The sequence below is a fragment of the Molossus molossus genome, unplaced genomic scaffold (assembly GCF_014108415.1).
Source record: "Molossus molossus isolate mMolMol1 unplaced genomic scaffold, mMolMol1.p scaffold_m16_p_8, whole genome shotgun sequence".
Lineage (NCBI taxonomy): Eukaryota > Metazoa > Chordata > Mammalia > Chiroptera > Molossidae > Molossus > Molossus molossus.
The window spans coordinates 64,357,840-64,381,703 of record NW_023425402.1 but is presented as its reverse complement, the minus strand read 5'-3'; the positions used below and the strand labels follow the sequence as shown (position 1 = coordinate 64,381,703).

The following is a 23,864-nucleotide window of genomic DNA, read 5'->3' as shown; positions in this document are numbered from 1 at the left end:
TTTGTTTTCTTCACCAGGTTTTCATAGCTGTGAGAAGAAAGCTGGTACTACCTGGCAAGCTCTGAGACCTGTGGACTAACATTCAGGATAATGCAGAACAAAAGAGTGGCATTTCTTAAATGAAAACTAGACCCTGGTGAGTTTTTTCTCCTTCAGTGGTTCTCAACCTGTGGGTCGCGGCCCCTTTGGGGGTCAAACGACCCTTTCACAGGGGTCGCCTAAGACATAACAGTAGCAAAATTACAGTTATGAAGTAGCAACAAAAATAATTTTATGGTTGGGTGTCACCACACATGAGGAACTGTATTAAAGGGTCGCGGCTTTAGGAAGGTTGAGAACCACTGTAAGAGGTCTTGTTAATGCTCTCACAACCTGAGCCCTTATCTGCATATCACAGAGAGGTAAAGTAAGGGAACCAGCAAGTGGATTTGAGCTATGTACACAGATGATTAAAAGTTTCTCAGCTTGGTCCACAGGCCACATTCAGCCTGAGACCATACACTGCAAGAAGACCTCACCAGGCTGTCCAGGTATCTAAATACCTATACAGTCATCAAAAATGTTAGCTCTCCACTTCGCTTCATGCTATGCGGGCCTCTGGATCCTGCAGGAACCATGCTTTATCTGTATAAGGAGAAGGGTGTAAGTAAAGTTTGCCAGAGTTGAGTGGTTTCTTAAGCAACAGCAATACTTACTGGGAAAGGGCCTAATTCTGAGCACCATTAAGGAGTCACAGACCAGGGCATAAGAGGAAACAAAGCCATGCTTATCTTTATGCTTCAGCAGATCTTGGTAACCAGGACCAGAGAAGAGGCCTATCCTTAGCCCAAACCTGTACAGACACAGCTGGGTGCTGGTTGTCCCCAAGGGCATCTGGGAGAAGCACAGAAGCAGCCATCCATCACCCAGGCCACGATCACGCATGCGTCAGCTCCTCACTGCTCTTTTCTGTCTCCCCCACACACTGACAGGCCTCCTTAGCCACATGTGCTGGAAGGACCCGGTCTTCTAACTTCCACAAGCCGCGTAAAATGTTACTCAAACTGGGGTCACACTGCCTACAAACACATCTGAAAAATGTTACCATTGAAGGTTTTTTAGAACCACTTCCTGTATAATGACTTATATCTCCATGGACTTGATCCATACTAGGTGCTCAGAAACCAAAACACTCTCATCTGACATTAACACTGTAAATACAGAATTTCCCTTGAACGGTTGTCACTGATTATTCCTTGCTACAAACTGGGCTTATGGAATACCTACAGGTCAATTTAGTCGATTTTGACCCAACCTCTTAAAGGCAGGAACGGGGGAGGGGTGAGGGTAGAGGAGAGTTCTGAATGCTCATGGTCAAGGTTTCTGAATGAACTCAATTTGAGAAACTGAATTCATGTACAAGAGTGCAGCACATGGTACGGTTTACACTTGGTCACAGTTTTCTCACTTTATGACATTACTGTAACAGTTACAGGAGAGAAATACACACATACACACATTTATATTCACATTCACACACAGTATACTTTTACTGATCCAGACAATACTTCTTTTCAATTAAGAAAAAATGAAGCTGTTATTTGGCCACCCAGGCATAAAATCTACTCAGACCTGGAATATAAGAATACAATACTCTTCAAGTAAACAGCAATTGCACAGTGATAACAATATACATTAAGATTGACACATGCTGTCTTAAGAAGTCCAGTAATAGCTAAAGACTACAGAAAGTCAGAGATGTCAGCCTAAAAAGTCAATATGCCTCCTTTCTTTCATCTTAATTGTAATCCTTCACCCAAGAGAACAGCTTTAGTTCAGAAGATAATACATGTCCTCGTATGAAAATGCAGAGCTAATAAATTTTTAAGTGTCAATAAATTCTGCTCAATACTTTGAAGAGTCTTCAAATTCTTCTTGTTGTAGTAACAGAAAAAATAAACCTTTATGGTTATTTCCAATGTCAAATTTAAATAGAGATGTTTGAAAAAATATTAAGGTTTCTAAAGTTATATCATGGGCATTATTCTTTAAAAAGGTGGTCTCATTGGCATATATCAACTGCTTATATTCCACTGTTTTCATAAAATTCTACTTTCCAGTTTTGCTGAACTAGACAAATATAAACAACACATAGTGAACACTGATACACATCTCACAGGACACAATACATTTTACAAAATAGCTCTACATTAGCACTAGAACTTTTAAAAATGGACAGCTCTGACTGATACTGAAGTACAGATACATTTCACATTATAATGAACATTGTGGTTACAAAGGCATTGCTCATTTGATGGCATTTTTCTATTGGTACTTAGACTTCAAATGGTGTAGGAGAGGTTTCCCCCCTATTTCACTGAGACTCTGAAGGACCTTCCAGTCACTTAAGCAACAGGCTCTCTTCACTGTAAATCTCTGGAGAACTGAGCATGAGAATCTACACTATCAAGACATTAGTGAACAGACAGCCGATCATGGTGAAAATCACCTTTTCAGTGAGCATGATAAACTTAAAAAATATAACCGATGAGACGACAGACACTTCTAGATTTTGAGCTTTAAAAAAAAAAAAAAGAATTTCTTTTCCTGTGCAGCCCAGGAGGCGCCAGGCTCACACCGCCTCAGCAGACGTGTCTGTAGACACAGACATGGTCACCTTGGCAATCTTGACCGTGCTCTTGATGCAGCTCTCCGTGGCCCTGTGAACGCTGGCGGTATTGTTTGCATGTTTGTGCAGGCAGTCCGACTCTCCCATGCTGTTATCAAGAGGCTGTGCGGTGCCTTCACACGAGGGGAACATACTCCGGAAGGCATGTCTCAGGTCCTTGCTCCTCAGAGCATAGATGATGGGGTTCACGGTGGAATTCAGCAGGCAGAGCATACTGCAGAAGGCAAACACCGTCTTAATGAGCTTGTTCATCTTCCCAAAGACATCATACACCATGATTGCAAGCAGAGGGCCCCAGCAGATGATTAAAACCACGAGGATCAGGACCAGGGTCTTGGCCAGCCTAATGTCCATGCGGGTTTGGTCCGGCCGAGTCACCTGCACCTTGCCGTCCTCGGACGTGTGGATGATGATGCTCTTCTGGGTGCCACGCTGAATCATGCGGACCGCGTGGCTGTGCGCCTTCCAGAGAATGTACATGTATGCATACACGATAAACAGCAGCAGCACACTGGTGACCCCGATCCAGAACATCAGGTAGGTTTCGTCAATGAGTGGGAAAATGTCTGAGCAAACAGATTGCAGTTTCTTGCAGTTCCAGCCCAGGAGAGGCAGCACAGCGATCACAATTGCTATGGTCCACATCACGCAAAACGCCACCACGGCTTTGGGCCTGGTGACGATTCTCTTATAGGCCAGGGGCCTATGAATAGATATGTATCTATCGATGGCTGTGAGGAACAGGCTCCCCACCGAGGCAGTGAAGGAGGCTGTGACGCCGCCCAGTTTGAACAGAAACACATTGGGGCTGTCTTTGCGGTGGAACACGTGGAAATCAACGAAGCTGTAGACAAAAATGACACTCCCCAGAAGGTCTGCCACCGCCAGGCTGCCGATGAAGTGGTAGGAAGGCCTGCAGCGGAGGCTGCGGGAGTGCAGGATGACGCACAGCACCAGCAGGTTCTCCAGGACCGTGAAGGTGCCCAGTGTGAGGGACAGCACAGCGATGGCCAGCTGCTGGCTGGGGTTCAGAATCATGAAGCACTCCATGTCCATGAAGTTCTCCCCACACTGAATGTTCTCATTTTCCTTGTAGGATGAGAGAGACTTGTTGTAGAATTCAGTAATGTTCACCTGGTCTGCTGGGACTAACTGGGGGCTGTCTCCTGCAGTCATCTTTTCCTGGAAGGGACTTCCCCTGAAAGAAGTTAAAGGAAATTTCTGCGGGAAGTACCCTAATTTGGATGCCATGTCGCCTTTGATATCTTCGTACTGAATGTCATTCGAGCCCACGTAGAGGAGGTCTGTGGTGATGGTGCGGAAGGTGGTGTCTGCAAGGCCATCTAGGATCGACTTCATAACCTCTGTCTTCAGTTAGGCCCAACTCAAATGACTGAGAAAGAGACTGGCAGCAGAGAACCCTAACAGAGGAAAAACAGATAAGCCGGGTGGTGAGAAAACCAGGAGAATTCAAACAACAAACTTTCAAAGAGTACCATCCTGTTATTTCACTCCGATCTCTGAATACAGGTCAAATCCTTGCCAAATACAGTCAACAAAAATGAGTCAGTCATTCAGTTAAAGAAAAGACACCCAGAAGTTGCTGATGTGGCGTGCACCAAAAACACATTTCTTTCATTATTTAAGCTCTCTGGATATGAGTCACTGTGTGAGTCCTTTATGGATCACCAGGGTCTGACGGTCAGGTGAAGAGAATGTGTTGTGGACGTGGTGTGCATTTCACAGCCCTGCTAGGAAGTGTTACCACCTGGCTCCTCCAGTCACACACACCCAGTGTCCTAATGCTGCTGGTGGTGGTGGGGGGGGCAACAATATGTCACACATCTCTGCTCTTGAAGACTTGAATCACTTGTCACACAGGTAAGACTGAATGCGCAAGACAATGAAAGGACAAGACGGGTGGAATCAGAGACTGAATTGTGTGGTCTGTGTGTTGGGTGTAAAGGGAGAGGAAGAAACTGCTAAGACTCAAAGGAAGCATGTGGCCCTAGCAGGGAAATTTGGGTTCTAGCCCTGGCTCCATCAGGCAAGTTTTTTCACCTAGAGGTGACATTTGGACTGAGCCATGGCTGAGAAAAACTTATAAAATGTCTACACCAACCAAGAAAACTGTCACGAAGGGCTTTTGCTGGGGCTCAGGAGAAGATCCCCCAATTTTTTTTTAAATCCTCACTTGAGGACATGTTCTTATTGGTTTTAGAAAGAGAGGAAGAGAGAGAGAGAAAGAGAAATATCAATGAGAGAGAGAAACATCAATCAGCTGCCTCCCATACAAACCCCAATCAGGGATTGAACCCACAACCTAGGTAGGTGCCCTGACAGGGAAGCAAATCTGAAACACTTTGGTGTATGGGGTGACGCTCCAACCAACCGAGCCCCCAGCCAGAGCAAACCAAGACCTTTGTACTGGAGAGCAGTGAGAATGGACGGTGCTTCCGGGCAGGTCCCCATGAGTGGTGTGGTGGCACCAGCACGCTGAAGACAGGAGATGGGTCTCACTGTTCAAGGATTTCCATGGGACAGCACTGGAAACAAGGGCAACTGACGGGACAGGACAGCTCGTAAGGGCTCTTCAGTTCTACGCTAAGCAACATGGTTTTGTTTAAAAATAAACCGTCAGAGAATTGGTTTTACTCTGTATAAATGTTTGTTTAAAATATGGCTATTAGGCTTGTTAGTTTATAAAAATATTAGAAGTACTGAGTGATATCTATAGTAATCAAAATAATCATAATCAGCAATATTTATTTACTGTCTTCTTGCTGCTCCTAAAAATATTACACAGTACTGGAGGGAAAAAAGATATTATCTCGGAACAATTTAAAAGTTCTGAGTCCTGCTAAAATACAGAGATCCTATCTGTCTGAATTAATAATTCATTTATTCATCCTTTCAACAAATTAAGGAGCACCCATATGTGCCACGTACTGTGCTAGCCACTAGGGATACAACTGCATCAAGAAGGAGTCACTGAGCACATGAAGTACAGTGTAGCAGAGGAGACAGGCAGCTGACTCCATAAGTATGAGAAAGTGTGGGGACAGCTACAATGGGGTACATACAAAATGCTGTGGGAGCAGCCAGTCTATGGGATTGAAGGAGGCTTCCCCAAGAAAAGGATGCTTATGCCCAGGGTATAAAGGATCAGTGTGGGTGGAGACAGGATATCATATCACTTAATCCTGAGTTTATATACTTATTCCCATAACTAGAATGTAGAATGTTATTTTTTTCTTTTTAAAAAAATGTTTTTATTGATATTTTAGAGAGAGAGGAAGGGAGAGAGAGAAACATCCATGTGAGAAACACTGATCGGCTGCCTCCTGCACGCCCCCAACTGGGGATTGAGCCTGCAACCTGGGCATGTGCCCTGACCCGGAATGGAACAGGGACCTCTCAGTCCATGGGATGATGCTCAGTCCATGAGCCACACCAGCGGGGCTCTTTTTTTCTTATGTGATTCACCAGCCTAATAATATGACAGAAGATGAGAAGGAGAGGGCTGGGCTCCCTTAGAAATGTTCACATGAACCTAACAGGTGATAGTTGCATTTTACTAACTGGTTCATTAAAGCAGTAATTTAATAATATTTAATTGCCTTTTCTTAACATTAAAGGAGAAAATGGTAATTAATTTGATAGATATTTGACCCCAAAACCAAAGCTTGAACCCATTTCCAAGCAACTATGGAAGCCAGTCCATCTTCTTTCAAATAGATGACTCTCCTTTCATATTTCCCAATGAAAGACTAATGTATTTGAAATGTTGGTTATTTGGAGTTACATTTAAAATTCAAAAGGTATAGAAGGACATAGCAGGGTCAGTCTCGTCCTCAGAGGCAAGAAGTTTCTTGTTACTCCTTCTAGAGATAGTCCATGCATATTCAAACAAATGGGTATATTCATTCCCCCTTTACTTTCTTTTTAACAGGCTCTAATATACTATTCCTAGGATTCTGCACTTTGCTTTTCTACTTTCGAGAAGACAATTCCACATTAGACCACAAAACTTCTCTCTTTTTAGCACCTGCCTTAAGTATCTATTAGATAAATGTGATCAGCCTCCTATGAATGGAGGTTTAGGTTGTTTATCATCTCTTTCTAGTACAAATAATGCTGCAGTAAATTACTTTCTGTCATGTCGTTTTTCACATCTCTTGCAGTATTGTGAATAATCTTTGTAGTTGTCCAAGCCCCTATCTCGGATTTATCCTGGACTCCTCTTCCTTCTTGGCCTCTATAATCAGGTAGACCACTAAGTCTTGTTGATTTTCCTTTCTGAAGCACTAATGGAGAGATTACTATGTGCAGGTGGCATGTCAAATTATTTATTTTCACAATGGTCTTGTGAGATAAGTGCTGTTATTATCCCCACTTTATAGGTGAAAAGCACAGAGAGGGTAAGTAATTTGCCATTTGCACTAGTAGGTGGCAGAGCCAGGATGAACCCAGGTGCCCCAGCTCTAGAGCAGTGCTGTTCCATAAAGAGGTAATGTGAGTCATGTGCACACTTCTAGTTTCCAATATCTAGGTTAAAAGAAACATGTAAGGGGGGAAATTAATTTCAGTAATATATTTTACTTAACCCGATGTATTGAAAATAATATCATTTCAACATGTGGAACTAGCCACATTTCAAGTGCTTACTAGGCACACGTGGCTAGTGGCCATCATATTGGACAGCACAGTCTAGAGCTGCTTCTAACATTTATGAGACACCATCTCTCTACCCTAAGGCAGGGATGCTACTCTCTCCCTTCATTTCCCCACTGATGCAGAGAACACTGAGTTAGGAGTTAGCAGACCAAGGTTAGTTTCAGACCCGTTAGTCTTTCAAAACTTCAGTATTTCATTTGTGAAACAGGAAGGAGGAGGAGGCCTAAATCATAGAATTGTGTTGAAAATTAAATATTAAAAAAAGCACTTCACATAGTGCCGGGTACAAAATTCAACTCTTCAATAAATATCAATTATTATCATTACTTAGTATTATGGCTCTTGGCCATATATTATTAATATATATTGAGATAATTCATTGCCCTAATTAGATCACAGGCTGTTTATTCAATTTTTATTTTTGTCTTAGCACTTAAGGTTCAGAGAAAATAGAAGATATATACATGGGTAAAGGAAGAAGAATGTCTATTTGCATAATCCAGGCATTTGAGAGACTACATATATTCTATCATTAAATTTTCATGACAACTTTATCAGGTACTTATTTATAATTCTCATTTCAGAGGCAAGAAGACAGAGGCCATTAGATGTTAAGTAAATTGTCCAGAATATGAAAAATTTGTAGCTGAACCCAGGTCTCTCAGACTCCAGAGTTTCTGCTTTTGGTAGTTTTAAGGATTAACAGTAACTGAGACAAAGCCATTTTGCATCTTCTAGTCAAGTCTTCTAGCTTCTTACAAATACAAATTGACACATTTTGTCAATCTGTAGTAATTAAGACTATCTCCTACTAAATCACTATTTCCTATCCCTGCCCATCTTGTCAAATCTGCCTACTGGCATGGCCTCAAAGACTAAAATTAGTATTATTTGTAAGAGCTATAAAGTGAAGAAAAAGTATCACAGACCTTATTTCCATAACGCAAAACACCTGTGCCTATGATTGACTCTACATTAAGATCACCACATATGTGATCACAATTTCCTATTTTAATGTGACCAAGCACTTTCATTAAAACAAACTAGCTTGTTAAAGTATAAGCTAGAGCACGGTGTGTTTATGAGATACAAAATAATTTCTGTCCAATGTAACCCAACTTTAATTAAAGAATACAGTTTAAAAATACACATAAATTTTATGCAGTTCAAGGATCTCAGTAATGTCCAAATACCACTGTGCACAGGCTATTTTAAGTTAATGAGATCATGGCAGGAAAACTGTTCTCTGCATTTCAGTAATTCTTGCCTTTATTTCTACATTTGGATTATTACAGTAATTTCCACCTGCTTATTTTTTGCACTGAGAGTTCATTAGTAATATAGGCTTTGGGGGTTGCAGCTGCCATTAATTTTGTTTTTGTTTGCTACTGGGAAAATTATAATTGGAAATTTCTAGCAAGATGCATAGATGTATCTATTAAAGAAGCAGTTAGTTTTTATTACAGTTATAGTAAAAGAATGACTGAATGACATTTAAAGGGATTTTCCTTGAATTCTGCTTGAACAAAACCAACATATTCTAATAATGTAAGCTATAAATCATGTCTTTATAATAGCAATAATAAAAACATTTTAATGTATTGCACCTATTATATTTTTTAACTTCAATTTTTAGAATACCACCATTTGTTTTTATTATCCACCTCACTATATGCACACCTGCCTCTCCATCCAACCTCTCTCCCCTGCAAACTTATACATCAACTACTAAGCTATGGTATCATCCAAGAAATTTTATGGGTATGGCAGAAGCATGGAGTTTTCTTTCTTTCTTTTTTTTTTTTTTTAATGCATGGAGTTTTTTGTTTGTTTGTTTTTAACTCTACCCAGAGTCTATATCTTTGTTTCTATAACCATTAAGTGTATAAGACATCCATATTCTGATCAGAATGAGCATCGAGAAAGTCCTCAAAACAAGACTTCAAGTAGCATCTTTTCTGTATCAGTATAATGCAATAGCATGTTATTTTATTCTTCATTGCCCAGCTGGAGACCTTCTTTGTTGCAGAGAGACATTTCAATAATTTAGATATTTATCAGTGATGTATCTGAAGTCAAAGTCCTTTGCAGTTCTGGCCTGTACAACATCTCGGGGGGGGGGGGGGGGGGCACTAGGCAGTATTTGCTTCCTGCAGGTTGTCCTGTCCAGGAAGGCAGAAAATCCACTGGAAACATCAGAAGGACTGGTGCTCCCAATGTAGTTACAGATTGTATCAGCCCACCAAGCTCCTTCTCTAAAATTCTGAGTTTCTAAATGCTTTAAGAGACAATGCCAAGCTTGTATTCTCTAAATTGACAGGAGCCCAGGATATCAAATGCAGAAATCCCAGGCCTTGGCTTAACCCTATTTCCCCCTACTTTCTTTGTTGTTTCTGTGTTGTTCTGTTTGGCTGGATCCACAGAAGAGCCTTGTGAAGAGTTCAAGAGAACAACGGTGCCAGTGGATATATTTGTTTGTTATTTTCTATTCACTTCTGGGAACAAGTCTGGTTTCTACTAATTTGATCAAGAAAAATAACTTGCTAATGTATTTCTTTAAAGTTAGTAGGAAAAATTTTAGTTGGCTCATAATTGTATTATGTCTAAGTCAAGTCCTCAATATACATGGCAGGTCTCATAACTCAATGAATAATATTTCTGCTATAGTTGAATGGGCAACCGAGTCTTTCCTAATTCTTCCCTAACTATTAGAGTTTTGGAATTATTAAAATAGTTTGGTAACTTTGTGCATCATTTTTTATAGCAGTGAGAAATAAAGAATTGACTTACTTATCCTGATAATTCAGGCAAAAATACATAATCCTTCTTCCTTGTATTAATGTCAGCTTCTTTTACCATATATAAAAGAAAATCCCATTATGCTTGAAATGCTTGGTTGGTTCTCAATGCTTTAGCTTTTCTTTTCTTTTGTTAACAGAATAGAAGTTATTAATAAGCACTATTTTCTCTGGTCTATTCTTACTAACAAAATGAGTGTTAGATTTTTCATAAATATGTACCAACTAATATAAACCAAACAGACATTAAGATACTTATAAGGCTACATTTTTTTATTTTAACCTGAAGTATGCTTAATTGTTAACATTTAAAAGCTTGTTAGGACAAAGAATTTTAGGGCTCAAGGAATTAAATCACTACATAAGTGATCACTAGCAAGTGGTCCCACAAGAAAAGCCAATCATACAGGCAAATAATGATACAAATGAAATGATTTGCTGATTTTTATAACTAATTTCATTTACCATTTGATTTTGCTCTGCTAATTTGATGTTTCCCACTAATATTTGCTATTTTTTTCAGATACTTTTCTACATAATCTGAAAGAAAGTAATGCAGCCTTATGGATGCAGCCTTAGCTTGAAATAGAACATACGAAGTTTTCAATTCAGTAGAAGCCTGTTCCATATATAAAATACTCCATAAGATTGTCTTTATTGTGCATATGAGGTTTGGTCATTAAAAGTCAAAAGCAATCTATTAGTCTGGTCTGTAATATGTAGAACCCATTAGATAGGTTATCTTCACAGTTCATTACCAAAGACAGCGATCATTTTGAGTCTGCTACATGTTGTCCAATGATGCAGCGTACTTTTCTGTTTCCTTGTTCATTCTTCAATAAGGAGTATTTTCTCTTTGAACTCATGAACATACAAGTTAAATCCAACTAAAAACAAAGTCATAATTCTCCAGGTTCCAATCTCAAAGAATGTGGGTGCTTTAAACACACAATGCAGAAAATTTCAATTCCTAAACATTTCAATGAGAAACTTTTGAATGTTTATGTGCCAGGTATTTTGCTAAGCATATATATTAGTTTTGTGTATTATTTACATGAAATGGGTGCTATTACAATCCTCATTCTACATATGAGAAAACTGAGAGGAAAAATGCTTGGTCCAAGATCTCCAACCAGAGGAGCAGAGCTAAAACTTCAAGTAGGCCTGCATAATTCACAGTCTTTGCTCTTAACTTTGAGGTCTAAGAACCATTTCATAAGACACTCTTCTTTCCATTTCTAAGGAAGGGGAAAGAGTTGATTTGGGGAAAAGGAGATAATAAATAGTACATAGTGATTTTACACAGTGATCGACTAAAATCTGGAGGAATGATCTGCTGACTGCAAAAAGGATGCCCATGGCACTTGCAAATCATCCTTGCTCCACAGTCTTCAGGGACAAAGTACAACAATTAACTATAAGCTATAAATCTCAACTATGGATTAGCACCTTATTTGCAGTGACCGTTGGCAAGTAAATAAAATCTAACTTGGCATTACCACTATTATTTTATGTTTTCTTCATTAGTCAATTGTAAGAATTGTGGGGAGTAATGACAGTTTTCATAACACCAATAAGGAATGAAGAGGGCACCTTGTTTCAGTCTGAATGACTGTTGTTAGTAAACAAGCTTTAAACATTTATTCTTTATATGAAGAAATTTAAACTCAATGGAAATGGCTGTACTTCCCACTTTGAGCAGTGTAATTTTTTTAGGCCCAGAGGGAAGAAGACTCTCCATGGCTAGTTCCTAAGATCTTGGCTGAAATCAGGCAGAAGAAATTCTGTAAACCATAGTAGGGCTTTAACAAGAGAGTATTTGTGATAACTCATGGAGCCCAAAGGGCACAGAGCTTTTACTACAGCAATATGGTTGATGGATATAAAGTTAAAGATGCTTAGATGCTTCATTTAACACATTTTTATTGTGTGTTTACTCTACGCTTAGTACTATAGACATTGTATATCCATGTATCATATCTGTGTAATGAATATGGGTCAGGAAGCAATGGAAATGATTGTCCATTCTACCTCATCCTATCAAATAAAGTCCACCCATCTGCCATTCCCCTTCCAAAGATGACAGAAAAGGTTTGGATATGAATACCTATAATAGGCATTTGATGATATTTCATCATCAAATAGTATTGGGTTATATAAATCCCTTTCCTATATATGCTCTGAGAGTTTTTCCCAGTGACAGATGATGGGCACTGCTGAGTCATCCTATAGCAGACTTTCTTGTTTCTCAACCCTTCAGATGGTGAATCTTGATGGTAGAGCCCTGTCTTATATGGCCTTGTTTATCCTCTACCTGGCACAAAGTAGGTACTCAACACCTCTTCACTAAATGAATACTGGTGTGCACTGGAAATGTGGCAGATCTTTCTTAGCAGAATGGCTTTAAACTGTAGATAGTTTTCCTTGGCATAAAGTCAGTTGATCAACAGAAAATTAAACCTAAGTCTTGGTCTCATACAAACTTTCATCTGAAAAAAAACTGCCCAAATGTAAAAGTTCCATAAAACTCATGCACAATGACTTATCCCAGGATCTTTTAGCTCAGTATTAAATAGTAGTTATAATGGCAGCAAATGGCAGTTACGGTCAAAGATCTGATATTTACTTTTTGTTCTTATTCTTGTTTAGCCACGTATATATTATGATTTGCAATGTTTAGCCACATAATGATCCATAAAGAAATCTTTGTGACATTCAACTCTAAACAAATCTTAGTTATATACTGTTGATAAAGACCTTTAAAGACAATATATAAAATTATTATAATAGACTTTCCTTCCCTCAAATGCATGCTGTTATGCATTGCTCTTTCCCAAATGGGTTTCTCCATGCACAAGTGTCTTTTCATGACTTGTCAAAAGAAGTGATGTGAAAATTCAACCACTAGATGGAGTGGCTTTAATAAGTCCTGAGGAATCAATTTGTCATTCTATTCAGGACATATTTCTTGCTTTGGTTGAGCAACGTCTCCTCCTGTTACAACATTTTATGCATTTTATACAACTAAGTTAATTAAAACCTAAATAAAAAAAATGTGTTATGGAAAGTTAAAATGCATTATTACTACAGCCTAGAAAAACTAAATTTCAAATTGCTTGTCTGAGGCAAAAGGACATTGAGAAAATTTAATACATTAATAAAAATTAATTGTGAATATTTGGAATTCTGCCTTAAGAAAGTAATTAAGAATGAGTAAGGAAAAGTAATTGTACTGAAAACAAATTATATATTTATGCCAAGATATGGTTAAAAGTAAGAAGGGAATGTCTCAGGAGCCCAAAATCAATTCTAATAACAAATTCAACTCACTTCTATTTTATGAAACATTTAGCTTTCCAATTTTCAAATATGAAATCACTAACAGAGATCATAACTCTGTGATGAAAAAGAATGAAAAATTATCTTCTATTATTACAGGGTCTAAATTAGAATATTTCACAAGAGAAGTGAATATTTGTTCAAATACTCATACAAATTGAGGATACAGCAGCTTTCTAAACATTCAATTTCCTTCCTATCATTTTTCTCACTCAAATAATTTGAAATAAGTTTCTATTATGGTGTAAATTCAGGGTTCTGTTCAGACATGATTTTAAAAACTACGTGTTTATGTGTCACCAACTTAAGTTCAAATGTTAAATAAAAAATTTCAGTGTACGCTAACAATGAAAGATATCAACAGAGAAATGTGCTTTCAAGATGCAAATAATGATGTTCAAACAGAACTTGAAGAACTAGGTTTCAGTAATGATGCACAATATGCTTTGGAAATGTAGTTATGATTAAGAAGAACGTATGCTGACTGGATAGAAGTATAGAATTTTTATGCTATTGAAACCATGAGGTAGTTCTATTGTACTTATTCAAGGTCAAATCCTTTCTAGGGTTTGCATGACTCAATTACGCATTTTTGTATGGAGCTGAGTAACTGAAAGGATTCAGAAAAAATATATATATAGTAATAATATCATGAAGGTAAAGAATTGGGAAATAAGACAGGGTAGAAAAGGCTGGGAAATTCCAGTGTATGAAAACAGTTTGAAAAGCCATACAGTTACTTTATAGTCAATGACTCTCAAAAGCTCCTCTGTCTCCAGCAACTTCAGCATCACTTAGAAACTTAAGAGAGATGCAAATTCTCAGGATGCACTTCAGAGCTACAGAAACAGAAACTCCAGGGCTGGGGTGCATCTGTTCTAGCAAGGCCTCCAGGAGATTCTAACACAATCTCAAGTTTAGGAATCATTGTTAAAGACTATGGCCATAAAAAAGACTGAGGGGGCAGGGGAAAAATAGAATTAACCTTTAAGAAGAACTGAGGTTAGCTAGCAAGACTATTCTTTGAGTATAGGTTTTTCAATCATTGAAATGGATTGCTAAGGGAGTCTGCTCATGATGAAGTAGTCTCTCACAGATTTTTTAAATTGAATTTATTGAGGTGACATTGGTTAATAAAATTATATGGGTTTCAGGTGTACAATTCTATAATACATCATCTGTATATTGTATTGTCTGTTCACCACCCCAAGTCAAGTCTTTTTCCATGTCCATTTGTCCCCCCTTTACTCTCTTCTACCTCCCCTCACCCCATTTTCCTTTGGAAATAACCATACTGTTGTCTGTCTATGAGGTTTATTTTCTTTGCTAAATCCCTTCAAAACCCCCTTCCCTCTGACAGACATCAGTTTGTTCTCAGTATCTATGATTCTGCTATTTTTGTTAGTTCATTTTATTCACTAGATTCCACATATGAGTGAAGTTATAGGGTACTTGTCTTTCACTGACTGGCTTATTTCACTTAGCATAATACTCTCCAGGTCCATGTATGCTATTACAAAAGGTAAGATTTCCTTTTTTTTTTTTTTTTACAGCTGAGTAGTATTCCATTGTGTACATGTACCACAGCTTTTTTATTTACTCATCTACTGATGGACACGGGCTGCTTCCAAACCTTGGCTATTGTAAATAGTGCTGAAATGAATAGGAGTGCATATATTCTTTTGAATCCATGTTTCAGATTTCTTTGCATATATTCCCAGAAGTGGAACTGCTGGGCCATAGGCATTCCATCTTTAATTGTTGTGAGGAAGCTCCACATGGTTTCCCATAGTGGCTGCACCAATCTGCATTCCCACCAATAGTGCACGAGGGTTCCCTTTTCTCCACATTCTCACCAGCACTTGTTGTCTGTTGATTTATTGATGATAGCCATTCTGATAGGTGTGAGGTGATATCTCATTGTGATTTTAGTTTGCATTTTTCTGATAATTAGTGACACTGAACATCTTTTCATGTCTATTGGCCATCTGTATTTCCTCTTTGGAGAAGTGTCTATTCAGGTCCCTTGCCCATTTTTTTTTTTTTATTATTGGATTGCTTGCTTTTTTGGTGTTGTTTTACAACTTCTTTATAAATTTTGGAAATTAATCACTTATTAGATATATCATTGGCAAATACATTCTCCCATTCAATGGGTTGTGTTTTCATGTTGTTGATGGTTTCTTTTGCTATGTAAAAACTTTTTAGTTTGATGTAGTCATATTTGTTTATTTTTTCTTTTGTTTCCCTTGCCCAAAGAGATACATCAGAAAAAAAATGTTGCTATGAGAAATATCCGAGACTTTACTGGCTACGTTTTCTTCTAGGATTGTTATGGTTTCGAGTCTAAGATTTAAGTCTTTCATCTATTTTGAGTTTATTCTTGTGTATGGTATAAGAAGGTGGTCTAATTTCATTTATTTCCATGTATCTGCCCAATTTTCCCAATGCCATTTATTGAATAGACTATCTTTACCCAATTATATGTTCTTGCCTGCTTTGTCAAATATTAATTGACCATTAAGGTGTGGGTTTATTTCTGGGCTCTCTATTCCATTCTATGGATCTGTATGTATGTTTTTATGCCAGTACCATGCTGTTTTGATTACTGTGGACTTATGGTAAAGGAACCACAAGAGACCTGGAATAGCCACAGCAATCTTAAGAAAGAAGAACAAAGGTGGAGGAATCATGCTACCTGTTATCAAACTACACTACAAGGCCACAGTAATCTCACTGATCTTTAAAACCACGGCCTTTCTATTTGGTTGGAATAGAAGCCGGTAGTCTAGCCTGAAAATAAGCACAAGTAGGGAACCTCTCAGCCTACAATTCAGGGCTTCTCTGCACTGTTTCAGGAAATGTACTGTTACATATCTTGTCCAGTAAGGACAAATGACCTCAAGGTATAATATTTATGTACTCAGTTTGCAGGCATAAATTAAGAACTCTACCCTATTTTCTCCTAATTCTATTGGCAAAGTCTATGCAAAGTTTTATAGGACTGCTAACCATTTCTTTCAACACCATCATGAGGGAACCCATGGTTCCTGGGCATAAAAGAACAGGAAAAAAAGTAAAAGTAGTTAGTATTCCAGCTGGGTTTTTTTTTAAAGATGGAAATGTCTGTTTCTGTTCTTCTGTTCCCAGAACTATAAAATAATGTATCACAGGAGATGAACCCAACAAACCACAAACTAAAATGGAAAATTTGCAATAGGCTCAAGTGTTGCAGATCCACTGCAAATGATCTTACAGAATTACCCGGGTAATTATGCAACTTGCATTGCTTATGCATGGCAAGTACCTTACGAAAGTACCTAAAAGTTATAAATGTATGGAAATGTATCCCAAAGCACTAAAATATATGACTCTGGCCAGACTGTTCTCTCTCTGATTATTTTGTCAATAAAAAATGGACCATAGATTCCTCACAATTAGTTTCCTTAGCTGAGGAATGAAATCATTCAAAGATTTCCCTTTTTTATTTGTAAGAACGTAGACATAATTTCCAAAAGTAGCTGTACATTTTCCAAAGCCAAATTCCCACATGTGCAAAGATACAGAGTTTTTGGACGATCTTTTGCTTACTTTGGCTATGTGTTAAGTTATTTAGTTTTGCTTCTTCTCCACATGCATATTGCTTGTTCACCACAACGCATATAAAAGCTGGAGAAAACGTTTACAAATTCTGGTCGCAATGCATTAAAATGAGATGAAATCTGGTCCATTTAACAACTCACACCAGAATAAACCAAAATACACATATCATAGTGGCATTAATTAAGTCTCTCTTATAAAAAAATAAATCAAATTGATTTATTTATAAATATAGCTGGGTTAAAAGCAAGCATGAGTGACAATGGCATACTACCTATGATGTGGGTTCACTTGCTATATTAAAAACACTGTTTTCAGTCTCTTGACCAATAGAAATCAATGTTATGAAATTTCCTAGTACAAATGTCCATATGTGAAAGTAGAAATTCTTTTTAAACATAATGGAATTCGCCCCGGCTGGTTTGGCTCAGTGGTTAGAGCATCGGCTTGCGGTCCAGAGAGACCCAGGTTCGGTTCCTGCTAAGGGCACGTACCTCGGTTGCAGTTTGTCCCCGGCCCTGGTTGGGTTGTGCGGGTGGCAACCACTCGATGTGTTCCTTATACATTGATGTTTCACTCTCTCTCTCTCTCTCTCTCTCTCTCCTCCCCTCCCACTCTAATTGAACAAAAAAAGGAAAAATGTCCTCAGGTGAGGATAAATGTAATGGAATTCATCACCAAGTTCAATGGGCAACTTATAGCTTAATTCATAGAACCCATATTGATTCCAGCCATCTTCTAAATATATGGTCTAAAATAACAAATGAAGAAATGATACAAGAAAGAGGAGAACCCTCTCATTTTATCTTAAACTTTGACAAACATTACTTTCTAATTGTACATTATTTTAATTATATTTAAATATACTACTGACATACAAAATTTGTGAAAGCATTTGCCAGTATATTCAACTACCACAACAGATTGCCTGGCACATCTTTGAAAAATGCCTCTGCTTTTCTTTAAAAAGCAATAGCATGGAATTTGTTAGTTGGAATTAAAAAAATAGATATTACACTGTCAAATTTAGATAATTATACTGCACTTTATCGCCTGAAGTTAAAAAACAATTTAAAATGCTATTCAGAGTTGATATTGGTGGTAAGGAATCAAGCCAAAGATATCAAATTTCTATTCAACGAATCCAAACTCTAAACAATTATGAATATAAGAGTAGAAAAATAACACATTAGATAATACAATATTGTACTTTTAGGGAAAAATGATTTGTCATCTGTGGTAGGAAAAGGGAGAACTTACTTCCCTTGTTACATTAAAAAAAATACAAAATCTACTTTAGGAATCTTATTCAAAAATACAGAATATAATGCAATAGCACAGTGGGTTAAAAAGATTTAGCTAAAAAATATTGATTCCTACCTAACCAGTCTCAACTCACAAATTCAAAAACAAAAGAAAAGAAAACAAACAAAGAAAAACTCTGAAAGCTTTCCTGAAGTGCAGGCGTGAGAATCTCACCAGCTGGGGCTAATACAGAATTCATAGTGTTCTGGAATAACTACTATGACTCTGTCAGGCCCATTTGCTCGGGTTTGGTGAGTAAACAATCCTTTCCTCAAAAACCTATACAAACACAACTGTGAACCTCAAGAATTCCGTGGTCACTAAGTTATGCAATTAACCATGTTCCAAATGAAACTTTTAAATTAGAGGATATTCCAAAATTATACATTAATAATCTATATGGAAAATATCAATGGAAAACTAGATACAAAATTTTTGTCCTAGAAAAACTATTACAATGAAATGTAATACTTTATTTTTTATGAGGTACCCTGTTCATTGAAGAACTATGACCCAGGAAAACTTTGGGCAAATATTTTATGTTACAAACTAGAGGTTCACATTGGTTACTTTATATGATAGTTTTGACCTATTACTACTGATAATGTCCTAACTTACCTATTATCCATGCAGGCCTGTTTGATATAGAAGTTCATCTAACATCAAACCATTTGAATAGTATCAAGAGAGAGGCACTGGAAAATCACTAAACATAACCCTCCCTTCCTCTGGCCTCACAAATTTTCTATAGCTGTAACTTACTTGTGATAGCATTGTAATTTGTTATAAGTAACAAATGTTACTTTGTTCATGTGTATCATGTGATATAGTAATAACTTTGTATATTTTCTTCCAACTTTCCTTCAGCTTTCTCCCCCCAAATAATAAGCAATTAGCAAGATTGGTGAAAACTGTTAAACCCATCAATTAGCTTTTATGATAAGACTATGATCAAATGTGGTTATGCCCATCCTGGCATCTTTGCAAGGTTCTCAGAACACATGAGACTAAAACAGTATTCCACTATGGTGTAAAATAAGAACAGCCTTGTTTTGAATCAAGCTGGATACTTTCTTTTGCCTTGAGTGTTCAGTGTCCATCTGTACAGCTGCCCTAAATTTGGACACTTCCCCAAATCTATAATATTTATTTAAAACCTAAATTATATGTTCAAATATGTTTAAATATATTTTTTAAAGGTCTAATTTTCTTTTGGTCATGATATACCTCTATGAAAAAGTTAGTTCATACCTACGCATAAAAGTGCGGTATAGAATTTGATTATATATATATTCTGGAAGACATTTATTGTTTCTTTTAATTCAGAATATATCAGAGAAATCAGAGTTTATCTAAAAGATGTTATAAAGTTCATCTGATCTAATTAAATGGCTATCAAAACATTTACTAGTAATTCAGTGGCAAAGTGTTGACCTGCCCCTCAAAAACAGCATTCATGCAGTTATAATAGAAAGTTAACATTACCAAAGAACTGGATTAGGAAAAAGCTGGAGATTTGGGGGTGGGAGTGGGGGTGGGGGGAAGATGAAGTTAAAAATTTGCCAGTATAGAGTACATCAATTAGTCTTGATTTCCTCTTATTCTTTAACTTCTCCACCAATCTTCAGTCAAGAAAAGAAAAATCAGCAGAGCTTGTGGTCCCTCAAAATGTACATATGCAATATATAAACCTGGTCCCAGAACAGTTTTTCAAACACTACTGGGCCCAGGTTGTTTGAGAGTCAAAAACAGAATTATAAATAATTTAAACTCAAATGCTGGTTTCATTCTAATTTGTTGGTTCAATTAGAAAATGATGAATACAAAAATAGAAGAGCCAGACTTACACTGGTGGAGACACGGCATCCTTTTTTGCAGGAATGAAAGCTCTCATCTGTGTTCATCATGCAACTGAGCTAACATAATTACCCCCTAGAACAACAGGCAGCAACCTAAAGGACAGGATCCATCTTATTGACCAAATTCAAGATGCTGTAACCAAATCTCATTTTATTCATCATGTGTTGGTAAAGATTTCCAAATTCAATTTATTACTCTTTTTTGCAGCATTCCTGGAGAGCTAATTATGAGAAATAATCCCCTTTCTTATTAGGCCAACTGTTTTCTGGGGAGAAACATTTGGTAAGCGTGGTAAACTGTAAACTACTGTTATAAGTTCCATTTCATAATAGTTTATTCTTATACAGCTAAGTATTTCTATTCTAAATCCAAACACTAATCTGCAAGACAACCAAGGAGCCTATCTAAATTTCCTGGTAGCTAATGTTAATTCTGAGTCAAAGCACAGAAGAATGTCACACAATTGTTTTGAAAGAGTTTTTCAGGCTTTGCCTTAGTAATTAATAAGCTGACACTGCATACTAAACACTTATCAACACTAATCAATGGGGCTGCTTCTTTCTTGAGAAAACAGGTACACGGATTCAAGAGTTTTCTTTTGGAATAGACTGAAATATGCCACAAATATAGTGGTTCTTCTGGAGAATTTCATTCCCAGCAGTTTCATCTTGGTAACATTTAACAATTTCACTATTTTAACATTTTGAAATGCCAAAAAGAACACATTGATCCTGCAGCTAGGCTTATTAGAGAAGAACAATCTCACAGGCTAGACAGGGAGGCACGCAGTCCACTGGGAAAAGGGTAACAGAAAAAGACAGAAAACAGTGATAACAAACAAAGCCGAGCACTACTCCAATGTGAGATCACATTTTCACAAGAATGGAAAACTTCACACTAAATTAAATACTATCACCTATGCTTTATTGAAGGGACTAAGCATAACATTCTTTCTATATGCACATATACTGATACTATCTGTTAAAACTAACAACGAGTATGTAAGCATAGTCATTTCATTTTTGAAAGGTCAGAACAGCATTTCCCCCCTGTGGCATCATTTTACCCCCATGAAGACCTAGAAACACAATGAGACCTCTCCCTATCAGACACTTGATACATACCTCAGCCAAGACTGCTCCTCGCCTGGAGTGAAGACATCTTTGGAACAAAAAGAATCCTTTTACAGTAAGTTCTTTTGAAAACCTAAAATGGATTAGTTTTTAAAGACCATGTGCATCCTCAAGCCTCCTGCCCAACTATGGTAACTGCTGTTGTGCCTGCAAATAACTGCCTGCAGCACACAACGTTTCAAATTCTGGAGGTATGTGGACACCGTTCATGTATGGATATAATCAGAAAATAATTTGTTTCACTTAGGAAACTATACATGGCCTTTTATTTGGATAAAATTGCTCTAAACTGAGTTAGAAGAATGGGGGAGGGGAAAGGAGTACCAGGAAAAAGGAGGACCAAGAAAAATCAATCAGTCTATCTTTCCTTGCAAACTGTCAGCAGGGTGGGATTAGAAAAGCAACACTTTAAATCAGATAAAGTCCTATGGGAACCTTAAAGGTTGGTTGCTTTGAGCTTCTCAATATTCTGCAAAATAGATTGATGGCAGTGGTCACCCACTGATACTCAATGTCTACTCAGTTCCTGCTAAGAAATTACATTCCCCCCATTGTTCAAAAGATATTCACTTGGTAATAAAAATAAGAAGTTATGGGACCACAGAAATATCTTTTAACACCTTTAAAAACCAGTAAATCCATTCTAATCTCTTGTTTTAATCACCAGAGGATGCTTAATATATCAAGAAAGCAACAACAAAGGCAAAAATGATACTTTTTTGAGGGAAAAAAAAGAGAGAAACAAAATGATTAATAGGTGACTAATTTTCCCCCTCATCTGTTCAAATTAAAACTAAAATTAGATACATGCATGTTGCTTCTAAACTTTCAAATGACCAAATGACAGCGTCTCATGTCTATCACAGCAAACACATTTGCATTCAGTAGGTGATCCATTTATGGTTGTGAGCCTTAGCAAGAAATGTCTTTTAAAAACACATCATTTTTTTTCAGCTAATGGCCACTTCTGAGTTAAATGGTTCCATCAACATTCAAATTTAGATATTAGTTGCATGTCCATTTATTTATCTCAAAGAAGAGTGGTTCCTGTAGCTATATTTTTCAACATCAAAAGTTTATTATTTGACATACATTTCTTTATATGACATTTAGTAATTTACTTTAGATAGTTTCCCGATTTGGTGCAGAGATCAGTGCATTTCTCGGGGAGACTTAGGTACTGATATGGTTTATAGACATTAAGCACCAACTCAAGCGCCTGTTTTTCAAACATGCACAATTACACATTTTCCACAAACAGACATCAATGCATACAGAGAGCCAGGTGCACACACATTCAGTAACTAGTAAATAGTAGAAACCTCCAGAAGTAGCACAGTTAACAGGCTGGGGCTACATAGCTAAGTAAACACCAACGCACGATTCCCTCACACGGAATAAGAACTCTACGATGGACACTTGGGGACCACCCAAGGGAGAGGGAGGAGGGAAAAGTATTTGCAAACGCAAGTCGGCCAGGTCTTACCCTTCGCATCACCTGGTCCTCAGATGGGAAGCTCCCTGGGCACCTCTCGCCCGGCACGGGGACTGCTGCTCTGCTAGAACAGAACGTCCCCCTCCACTCCACGGAGAGCTCTGCAGGGAGCGGAGAAGCCCCGCCCGGGCCAGGGGACGGCACTGGCGCCGCGGGAGCCTGGAAGAGGCGGAGGCGGAAAAGAAGTGGAGAAGGAAGGGGTGGCCGCGGGAGTAGTGGGAGGGAGGCAGCGCCGGCGCCGGGATGCGACGGGGTGGGGTGGAGCGGGATGTGCCTCAGTCCGTCGGTCAGTAAGTCAGTCAGTACGCGCTACGAGCGCGCCGGCGTCCCCTGCCTGCAGCGCCGGCAAGCGACAAGCATCGGGACTGGCGCCCCCTCCGCCGCGAGCCTCGCCCCTTCCCCGGGCTCTTCACTGGGTCCTCCCGCTCGCCCCGCCTGGCCCAGCGTGGGGCCGCCCGACTCTGCCAACCGGGTGTCCGTCGCCTCGCCCAGCTCGCGCGGCGCCTCCTTCTCCCTCCGCTCGCGCCCTGTCTCTGGCTCCCTCTCGATCCAGTCCCATTTATGAGGCGCGGTCCCATCACGTGTTAATGAGCCTTTGTCCTGCCCCGGCAGCGGCAGTGGCACAGACCCCGCCGAGGGAACTGCTCGGGGAGGGACCCGCGCACCGCGCAGCGCGGTGCCAATGGCTCCAAACTTTGCTGACGCGGGGCACTAGCCGCGAGCCCGCCCCGAGGCCAGAGGGGATGAGCCTCTCCGAGCCGCATCACCAGCTTCTCTTCCTCCTCTTCCTCCTCCGCTGCCGCGGTCCCCAGGGTGCCCACTTCCACGACCGGGCTTTCCTCCCGGATACCCTCACACCCTGGCCGAGCCAGGAGAGAACAGTGTCTGCGCTGCCCCCAACCTCGGGGCCATTAATCACTCGCGCCCGGGCTGCGCGCAGCACAACACCTTGCGCAGGGGTTACGTCTGGGGCAGCGGGCTGAGCCGGA

At 38.9% G+C, this 23,864-nt stretch overlaps 1 protein-coding gene across 2 annotated transcripts; it reads right to left on the bottom strand.

Moving 5' to 3' along the window:
- Positions 1-1,982: 1,982 nt before the first annotated feature.
- Positions 1,983-22,903, bottom strand: CNR1 (cannabinoid receptor 1). Of its 2 annotated transcripts, none has more exons than XM_036248784.1 (2): positions 22,867-22,903; positions 1,983-4,089 (listed from the first exon to the last, which is right to left on the bottom strand). In XM_036248784.1, exon 2 carries the CDS (start codon positions 4,025-4,027, stop codon positions 2,612-2,614), a length of 1,416 nt encoding a protein of 471 aa, XP_036104677.1. In that variant the 5' UTR covers positions 4,028-4,089; positions 22,867-22,903; the 3' UTR covers positions 1,983-2,611. The 2 variants fall into 2 exon arrangements, with proteins under 2 accessions (XP_036104677.1, XP_036104678.1); XM_036248785.1 differs by lacking the exon at positions 22,867-22,903 and adding an exon at positions 20,235-20,300.
- Positions 22,904-23,864: the final 961 nt, after the last annotated feature.